At 39.6% G+C, this 11,049-nt stretch overlaps 1 protein-coding gene across 1 annotated transcript; it reads right to left on the bottom strand.

Annotated features, from left to right (window-relative positions):
* Window positions 1–9,799: 9,799 nt before the first annotated feature.
* Window positions 9,800–10,486, bottom strand: LOC121862025 (putative uncharacterized protein DDB_G0291608). The gene has a single exon (XM_042359956.1). The coding sequence runs from the start codon at window positions 10,484–10,486 to the stop codon at window positions 9,800–9,802; it is 687 nt and encodes a 228-aa protein (XP_042215890.1).
* Window positions 10,487–11,049: the final 563 nt, after the last annotated feature.

Below are 11,049 nucleotides of genomic sequence, written 5' to 3'. Positions count from 1 at the left end.
TTTACATTTAGATTTTCTTCAGATTTGCTTTAAAAAGGATCTGTCAATATATGGCAAGAGTGAAGCATCAGATTTATGGTGCAAGTTGTATGGTATAAATCTAAAATGACAGACCACCATAGATTTGGCAGGAATCGGGAAAATTTACGGAGATAAATATTTCAGGGAGAATATCTATGGTAAAGCCGCCTGGTCATATTTCACCCCAGTTTACTTAGACTCGTAATTCATAGTAAACAAATAAATTACATCATTGGCCAAATTTAATGGTGGGATTTTAGTTTAAACTCCCGCGTTAATTATGAGATTAGAATTGACGATGACACGTTTTTGTGTATTTAAAATTTGGATGACAAGGTACAAATCGGTGTTTTTTTTAGTATATTTTTTTAGGTACATTGCTACACCATTAAATGTATTGAAAATAATGTATAAAAATAAATAAAATCGTATATGTAAAAATAGAAAAAAGACACAAATTTAATACAAAAGAACCTATGAATTACGACTGAATACTTGTATGTAGTGGAAAAAATAGTTACGAGTTTAAAAGAAAGGAAATGGAAAATTCTTTTAATATTTAAAACTAACAGAATCAATTGCATTTATTCAGGATATATAGGTATAAAATTTATATTAAAATGAAACAAAAGAAAATTTATTGAACCATTGCATGTATTGAAGAGACTCGTGTAATGGAATTGAAAAGTTTGTTGAAAATATTGCTGTAATGTATTTTGTCAGTGTTAATAACAACTAATAGCCTTATGATGTGTGTGTGTTGGTCATATTTTTGTTTTCTTTTTTAACAAGTTGTAAAATAAACAATAAAATAAAAAGTAAAAGAATAAATAAAACGATATTATACGAGAAAGAGGGAGGAATAATTTTGTACTATGTATATTAGAGTTACAGTGTTCCCTCTTTTTAACGGACTATTGGGAGAGGAAGGTCCTTTATGATCGAATTATACAGTGGTCTCGGTTTTTCTGTGTTTTATCTTCTCCTACAGTGAGATTTAACCGTTTGACGATGATGGTTTAATTCTTTGAGGACGATAGTTTAACCCTTTGTGATCGATGATTTAATTCTTTGAAGACGATGGTTTAACTCTTTGAGGACGGTGGTTTAACTCTTTGAGGAGGATGGTTTAACTCTTTGAGGACGGTGGTTTAATTCTTTGAGGAGGATGGTTTAACTCTTTGAGGACGATGGTTTAACTCTTTGAGGACGATGGTTTAATTCCTTGAGGACGACGGTTAAACCCTTTGAAGATGATGATTTAAGTATATGTCATTATAAAATATCTTCAGTTTAAGTAAATTATGCGTTATAAAGTTATATTTGATTCAATAACAACAAGATGCTACTTATTTAACTTATTTAAGAATTCCATAATGAAGTTAAATATGTCCAATATGTCCATGAACCTTTTATAAACACAATTCCTGTTTCTCATGTAAGCCAGCCCCACCTGTTGATAATAATGCACACTGCCTCGCCGGCCCCCACACCCCCCGAGTTCGCTCTGTGTACACCAATCAAATGAACTTTTGATAATATGAGCGAAATATCCCAATGTTATTCAAAATCTGTTAATCAAACTCTTGTTGAAAATTACTGAATTTACATGGTTAAATGCGTGGGGGCACAAGTTGTATTTTAACCATTTTTTTTCATACACTCGCAATAACCAAATCAATAGTTATGTCTGGACCTAACCCCCCCCCCCAAAAAACTCTTGATATTAAAAAAAAAACAATTTTTTTTATTATGATTGTAATGAAATTTATCCATATAGGTTTTTACAAAGGCAGTGAACGTGGCACTCGGCTGACCCTCCCTGTGTCATCTGTTTCTTGTGGATAAAAAGTAATTTGAGTAAATGATTCACTGGGTAACACATGTAAGCGTCAAGCGATCCTATGTATACACGAAAGATAATCCTCTAACGTTAACACTGTGTGGAACTCCCTGCCATACAGTGTTGGATAACGTTATCGTAAGAGCCAATTGTAATCTGAGTTTAAAGGATGATGAGTACAGTGTCTCCCTCAAGATTCTCAAAGGGTCGGACACTGATTATTTCTCGTAACTTATGCTGAAACACGAAAACAAATAAGGAGTCAGAATGATACTGAGACTCAACCTTAAATAGATACGTTCTTTTAGTTAGGTCACACACACACACACACACACACACACACACACACACACACACACACACACGCACACACACACACCCTGAGTGCAGCTGACAATCTGTGAAAACTGTCAGGCACTTGTCACGTAGACTGTCATGCAAAGTGTCACGCAGAACGTCATGAAAATCTGATGTTAACGTGTCACTGGACGAAAATCTGACAGCGATGGAAGAGGTGACTGACAGTGCGGTGTGGTGTGGTGTGGTGTGGTATGGTGGTGGTGGTTGCGATGTAGTTTTACGCCACAGACTATAAATGCGATGCAGTGATATTCATAGTAGTAGTAGTAGTAGCAGTAGCAGTAGTTGTTGTTGTTTACAGGTGGATAATGACAGATGAGGACTGATGGGTGGGTGTTGGTGGATAATCTGGTGTAAACGAGTAGTTATGGGTGCTAGTCTATAGGTGGGTGATGGTGGATGACGGTCTATAGGTTTGTGAAGATGGATGACGGGTTACAGGTGGGTGAGGGTAGCTGGCGATCTATAGGTACAGGTGGGCGATGATAGATAAGGTTTGTAGGTGGATGAAGATGGATTTTTTTGTGGGTGGGTGAAGAGGGATGCTGGTGTACAGGTGGGTGTTGGTGGATGAGGGTAGCTGGGCTCACCATTAACGTTTCACCAACACCCCCTTGCTAGTTCGCAGGTACAGAGACCCTTACGTTAAAATACATGACCTTGTGTTTATTTAGACGGTGCAGGTGCAAGCGAAGGAGGAGGTGGAACAGGGGAGGAGGAAGAGGATGGAGAAGACGAAGGAAGAGGAGGAGTTAAGAGGGAAGAAAGGAGGATGGAGGGGAAGAGGTTGGGACGGTATAAGAGGAGATGAGGGAAGAAGGGGGAGATGTGGGTTAGGAGGAAGAATAGGAATGGGAGGAGGAAGAGGAGGAGAACGAGGATGAGGAGGAAGAAAGAGGAAGAGGAGAACGAGTAAGGAAAAGCAGACGCAGGTAATGAACGAGAAGGAGGAGGAGGAAGTAGAAGAAGATAAAGAGGGTAACGAAGATGTAAAGGAGCACACACACACACACGCACACACACACACACACACACATACACACACACACACACACACACACACACACACAGACACACACAGAGGCGATACCATCAAAACACTGTATTATATCCAACAGGGACAGTTAACAATAATGTGTGCGTGTGTTTTGTTGTCCTAGAATAACCGGTCTCTCTCTCTCTCTCTCTCTCTCTCTCTCTCTCTCTCCAGTCCCCCTCCAGTCCTCAACGCGGAGATTCTACACGGGTCATCTCTCTTAGTCTCAAGTTAATTTACTCTGGCTGGTATGTGTGTGTGTATGTATGTATGTGTGGGTCTGTGTGTGTGTGTGTGTGTGTGTGTGTGTGTGTGTGTATGTGTGCGCGCGTGCGGAATGCCGGTATGCAATGCAGATCGGACCAGGCCAAAAAAATATCCGCACAGTGCATAGCGAACCGTCAGGTATGCGGGGCGCCGGGGAATATGTGGCAATTTTTGGACGTTCGAAGCCCCCTGAGTATTTTAATTTTTTCTTTTACTTCGCCACTTTTTTGTTGTTTTTCCTTCCATTTTGGTATGTAAGTCTGCAGACCCGTGTTGTGGAGGCGGGGTTGGTAGCCGAGTGGAGAGTTAACTTGGCAAATAAACTGACTTGGGAGACACTGGTTCAGGCTTGTGTTTTGGGTGGTGAGGTTTAGTGAGGAAGGAATAATTTGTGGGGATTGGTTGAGGGTTCGATGATGATGATGATGATTATTATTGTTCTTATTATTATTATTATTATTATTATTATTATTATTATTATTATACCCATTCTTATTATTGAGAATTGTATCGAGTTAATCCACAGAGAAATATTCATAACTTATATACAATTCTTCCCGGCTGTCTGTCTGTCTGTCTGTCTGTCTGTCTGTCAGAGTCATGAGAGCAGCGGCTGGTATGCTCTAAAATTCTCCAGTTATGTCAGAAATATTTTAATTGTACAATAATTTGCACCAGCGTATACATGGAGCTGCTGCCTGACCATCGCGCGCCGGGCTTATGTCAACTTGGAATTTGCGTAAAATTCTGGGAATGCGTCAGGAATTCCCTCAGTAAACATGAAAACACCTCAGTGCAAGAAAGGAATATAAGATTGATGAGTATTACGGGTCCAGGTTCTCAGATGTTCACACGTTCAGTTTTTATCGTAACTGGTGGTGTGAGAATGTTTATTACGTGTTGGTTAACGCTAAGTGAGGAAAATTAATTACAAAGTTGTATGAAATTTACACTGAGACTGTATCTTAGATCAATACTGTATATTAATTCAGTATCAGTCAGGATTGTGTGCGGTAAATATATAGGGTTTTATACATAGGAGTTAATAAAGATGGTAGAGGATTTAAACTTTACAAAAAAATTACAAACAATTAAAAAATATATATAATAAAAAGTCATAAACACACTGAGAAGATAAGTAGACAAATAATGTAAATATTATCCTGGAAATAATCACCTCTATAACTAAATGACCAGAGAGAGAGAGAGATAATTATGTACTATTATACAAGTTATTGGACAAAAATTATGTTATTTTTTTTATTTTTTCGTGTATTATTAACTATATGTACGCTAAGTGTTTCATTTAAAAGTGCATTTCCATGTATTTTATTTATTTATTTATTCATATATATTTTTTACGTTCTTTATTATCGTATTTTTGGGGGTCTTTATTTGGGGTTTCTTTAACTTTCAATAATTCATAAAGTATAATAGTAATTCAGATATGTATGTATGTATGTACTGTATGTATGTATGTATGTATGTATGTATGTGTATTTTGCACTTGGTCTTGTCTCTCTCTTCTCCCTCCCTCCCTCCTCTTTCTCTCTCTCTCTCTCCTTCCTCCTCGTCCTCCCCCACTCCCTTTCTTTTTTCCTCTACCTCTTACCCTCCCTCTCTCCTTCTTCCTCCTCCTCCTCCTCCTCCCCCACTCCCTACCTCTTCCTCCTCTCTCTCCTTCCTCCTCCTCCTCCACTACTCCCCCCTCTTCCTTCTCTTCCTCCTACTCTCCCTCTCTCATTCTCCCCCACCCCCTTCCTCTTCCTCCTTTTCCCTCTCTCTTCCTTCCTCCACCTCCTTCTCCCTTTCTCTTCCTTCCTCCACCTCCTCTCACTACCTCGCTAATTACCTCCATAAGCTGATGATGTAAGCGACAATTATCCTCTTTTACACCATCATAATAACAATTTAACTGGGAAACTTTTAATATAACTTTCGCTAATAAAGGAATTAATGAATACGCTTATTAGAGTTTGACTTGTGGCGCCTCAGATTACAGAACACACGCTTTAACCTAACCTAACCTACCCTGACCTGACCTAACCTAACCTAATCTGACCTGACCTGACCTAGCCTGACCTAACCTATTCTAACGTCTCGAAACTATAAAGGTAATTTTCTGTAAGTAATTGTAAAAGATGCACACACACACACACACACACACACACACACACACACACACACACACACACACAAACGCACACACACGTCTCATCCATCTTCACTCCCTGCACCACCGTCAGCAAAACTCTCACCAACAGGTATTTTCTTCATACTCTCGTTAATATTCTGTTTTATCTCCAGGTTAGGTTAGGTCAGGTCAGGTCAGGTTAGGTCAGGTTAGGTCAGGTCAGGTTAGGTCAGGTCAGGTTAGGTTAGGTTACACAAAATACATAAGACCTTTAAATAAGATAAATATATCTCCATGGACAACTTAAGTAGATAGATAGATAGATTGATAGATAGATAGATAGCTAGATAGATAGATAGATAGATATATGCTTATCCAGTAAATCAGCTTACAAATTAACATTAATTCAGCATGTACTGTACTTAGGCAATACAGGTGTATAACCAATGTATATAGATAGTGTATATGCAATATATACAAACAAAGTACATCTACAGGTATACAAAAATGGTGAACAGTTATTTATTTTAACAAAGGAAAATAAAGCCTTAATAAGCTCTTATTTTGATCACAGATACGTGTAATATAGTCAATATTGAGGGAGTTTTATATATTCTTCAGTTATCAGGTCAAGATACATGATACAGTGAACATGATATCAGTTGTCGTGTGATATACCGTGTTGATATATCGCTCGGGTTATCTATACTGTATATCTATTAATAGTGTTTGTTTGATAGTTTATTTCCACCGTGTTGTTCCACCAATCACAGGTCGTTTCTCTCAGATTTTTTCCAGCAATGACAGGTCGTCTCTCCCCTCTTCGTTAGCTGCTGGTAACAGATCACCTGAGATAAATAAAATGACATGTTCCATATTTCACTATTTTCCACAAGGTTAAATTAATAATTGACTATTATCCTATTTTTAGTATTTTGTTTATTTGTTCTTTATTTATATCCTCTTTTCTACGGCTCCCATAATATATCAATATATCTCAAACTCCAGCAGACTTTTCATAACAGTCAGACAATATCAAGATAAACTTTCTACGTTAAAACTATCATGTACTTTATATAAGAGGATCAAGCCCACGACCCTTCCGACTCCCCCGACAACCTCACTCCATCTGTGTCCAAACCGGTAGTGGGGACCCTTATATACCCTCATCCAGTTTGTTTACTTGCCCGAGTTTGCTGATCTGGAATTCGGATTCGTTGTCACGGAGCTGGGACGATGGCGGTGTTCGTTTGTCAGCATTTTGTTTCGTTTCGTTTTCTTCCACTGTTCCCTTAGGGCTTGTGTGAAGTAATGTAATAGTGTGGGTGTGTGTGTGGGTGGGGGTACTGGGGGGGTGTTCTGTTTGGGGGGAATACGATACGATTTGATGGTGTTAGTGTTGTTATGGCGACCTGTGATGTAATCGATTTGCGGATCGTGTTCCGGTTTAATGGTTAGCCAGTGCAGTTGGCGAGTTATCCGGTCTTCTCGGACTATTCCTTGACACTGAGTCATGCAACTCGTTAACTCAGGGTGTGGTTGTTGTGTTGGCAACAATTTCTACACCTTAAATAACTCACGCCTAGGTGGCCCTTGGGCCGGCCATCCTCGTTACACGACGGGGCAACCATTATTATTATTTATGTTATTATTATTATTATTATTATCATTATTATTATTATTATTATTATTAGTAGTAGTAGTAGTAGTAGTAGTAGTATCTCCACCACCTTCTCCTCCCCCTAATTAACGTTGTTCTTGTTTTTGTTGCTCATCTGCTCATACCATCTGTCCACCACCAACATCTAATATTCCGCCTATACTGTATATGTAATTATCCAGTGTTATATATTAGAGCTACTTATATTTTTGTTTATTTATTTTAGGGTTATATTATTATGAATGTCACGGAGCCTCAGCCAGGAGAGAGAGAGAGAGGTTTGGGGGTGGGTTGAGGGAGGGGGTTACAAGTTTTGAAGCAGCTTAATTGGTTTCGCAAAAATATGAATTAGACTGGCCAGGCAATTTTCCAACGGCTTAAAAACTTTTCTTAGATTAGGTTTTTAGGTTAATATGTACAGGAAGCTTTTCATGAGGGCGAGATTATACCACACACACACACACACACACACACACACACACACACACACACACATGTTAAGGTATGGGAAACACACCTGAAGGAAAAGCAGGTATGGAAGACACATCTGAAAGTGGCAGCTATGGGAGACACCTGCTCAGATATGCCCAGTTGTTCATGGTTGGGAACGTGTCGTCTACATGTTTTAAGGGCAGAGGTCAGACTGTGTGGAGGGGTGGAAGGGTAGGATAGAGGGGCGTTTTGGAGGGGTATTGTGAAGGTTAAGGTTGGAGGGGTATTCTGGAGGGTAGGTCAGGAAGGAGGGATATTATGAAGGTTCCCAACCATACAGTACTACAGAAAAAATATACTGGAGAATACAGGACTACAAATCTATACCAGTAGAGGATTACAAAATAAAAATAATAATAATACAGTAACAATTATAAGAGTAAAAGTAATCCTAACAATAACAGTAATAGGAGTAATAGTAGTAGTAATAGTAAGAATAATAATAGTAATACTAGTAATAACTTTATACCCAATACATGATTACAAAATATACACAGCGATACAGGTACAAAAAATAGAGGTAACAAGAGATTAAAGACAAATACAAGCGCTGCAAATGGCAATATTGCACAGACTGGCACTTGATTGCTTTGGGTCTGGATTCACAAAGATTCTTAGTCCAGTTTCTCAGAAGGCTTTTAGGTTAATTTTTCCTCTTAAGGGTAATTTAAGTGGCTGATTGGGTTGAATTTAAGTGACCAAAGTTAACTAGCATCGATTTTAGGGTTAGATAATACTGATTCATTTGTTAAATAGCTCAGATTCTTAAGTTAAATATTGTTGATGCCTCGTGTAAATAGCTCAGATTCAATAGCAGAATAGCACAGTCTAAGCTTACTCCCTCCGTGCTAGCTGGTTGGAGCCGTCTGGGAGATTGATTTTGTGTAGCCGTGTCGAGATACAGAAGCTTAACAGGCGAAAATCTCCAATTACTAATAGCAGTAGTAGTAATAGTTGAGGTAATATTAATAGTAGTAGTAGTAGTAGTAGTAGTAATAGTTGAGGTAATATTAATAGTAGTAGTAGTAGTAGTAGTAGTAATAGTTGAGGTAATATTAATAGTAGTAGTAGTAGTAGTAGTAATAGTTGAGGTAATAGTGGTATTAGTAGACGTTGTTGTTGTAATAGTAATAGTTGTAGGAGTAGTAATAGTATTAGTAGTAGTAATAATAATAATAATACACCTCCCGTCTTCCAACCGGTGTCAAGTTAACCAAAATGAAGAAACTGTTAAGTAATTTTTCTGTGTCGTAAATCCTGTTCATCTTTTTCGGGTCTTCGTTTAATCAGCCCAATTTTCGCCCCACCTGACTGACTGATGGATATTTTACGTGCATGTGGGAGTATTTTTATTATATTCAAGTGTGGTTTATCGAAGTCAGTGGCCAATTTCTTTGTTAGTTTTGTCAGGCTTGTTTGTCGCATGTTATCTTGAATGATCACCTGAAGATTAACCTCCCTAGGTTTTATACACCTTAACATTATACACCCAGAATTAACCTAACCTAACCTAACCTAACCTAACCTCACCTAACCTCACCTAGCCTAATTTCACTTAACCTGATGATTCAACACCCAAAAGTTAACTTAAATTTTATATAACCAAACCTAACCCTCCCACAGGTAGAGTTAAGGTATTTAATTACCAGGTGAAATAAACTGTGGGCTAATCTTCAAGTGATCCATATATTCCTCTACGGCATCAAGTCTCCATTTTAGCAAGATTAACGAGTACTAGAAGCCAGATTCTGAAAAGTTCAGATGGTGAACTATTCTCTTAAACACCTCCCAACTTAATCAAACTACGATAGAAAACGTAGAGCGTAATAAAAGATGACGTTAAAATTGGTCTTGAGATTGCATCGTAATTAAGAGGTGAGTTCTTATCTGTAGGTAAAGGTAAGACGAAAATCCGAACATACGAGCCTTTGAGAATCTAGACCAAGATTCTCTTAAGTATCCTTCATAAGGAGTGAAATAAGGACCTCATTTCCCCCACCCGGCTTGACGCCCTCCTGAAATACGAAGTCTTTTAATCCCCAGGGCCATCCCGGGGGCCCATGGACCACACAGGAGCCAAATAAACACGCCGCACCAACAAGATCTTAGAGGCGCCTTGGTGTAAAAATGAGCAGCGGGGAGCATTAAGGTGCTGGGGAGCCATAAATACTGTTCATGTGAAGCTTTGAGGAGCTGGCTGATGACTGGGGGCTTCCTCCTGCTGGCTGATGACTGGGGGCTTCCTCCTGCTGGCTGATGACTGGGGGCTTCCTCCTGCTGGCTGATGACTGGGGGCTTCCTCCTGCTGGCTGATGAGGGGGCTGACTCCTCCTGCTGGCTGATGACTGGGGGCTTCCTCCTGCTGGCTGATGACTGGGGCTTCCTCCTGCTGGCTGATGACTGGGGGGCCTCCTGCTGGCTGATGATCAGCTCCTGCTGGCTGGATGACTGGGGGCTTCCTCCTGCTGGCTGATGACTGGGGGCTGCTGGCTGGATGACTGAGGCTCCTGCTCCTGCTGGCTGATGACTGGGGGCTTCCTCCTCCTGCTGGCTGATGACTGGGGGCTGATGACTGGGGCCTTCCTCCTGCTGCCTGATGACTGACTGATGACTGGGCCTTCCTCCTGCTGGCTGATGACTGAGGCCTTCCTCCTGCTGGTACAACAAATGCATACAAACTTAACAGCCTTTCTAAATTCCCACTTATTCACCTTCATCGATTTCTACATAGTGAATGGCATTAATGAACACACACACACACACACACACACACACACACACACACACACACACACACACACACACACACACACACACACACACACACACACACACCAGATCTCGTGCCATTGAGCCACAAGTCACCAAACACCACTAAAATATTTCTCGACAATACTTAAGTTTTAGAAATAATCTTATCTCACCTATTTTGTTCAGAATGCTCATATACAGGTATGTACTCGGTCGCCGTATCGTACCTAGATCTAAATACACATTTCTGTAGATTTACTGCATTGATCAGAATGGAACTCGACCTAATGACCCCCCAGAACCAAGGCTGGTATTAAAACCGCTCGCCTAATGCCTCCCAAGCCGATTAGGTTACAATTTAATGTAGAAATAATGTCCAGAAAAAGTTGTAATCTGATTTGACGGGCAGCTTCAGTATACCGCCCTGCTTTCAGTAACACAGCTGGATCATTTGAACACATAAAGATTATTTAATTTTTTTTTAA

Source organism: Homarus americanus, unplaced genomic scaffold (genome assembly GCF_018991925.1).
Source record: "Homarus americanus isolate GMGI-L3 unplaced genomic scaffold, GMGI_Hamer_2.0 scaffold25013, whole genome shotgun sequence".
Lineage (NCBI taxonomy): Eukaryota > Metazoa > Arthropoda > Malacostraca > Decapoda > Nephropidae > Homarus > Homarus americanus.
The sequence above is the reverse complement of the archived record's forward strand: the minus strand, read 5'-3'. Positions and strand labels throughout refer to the sequence as shown.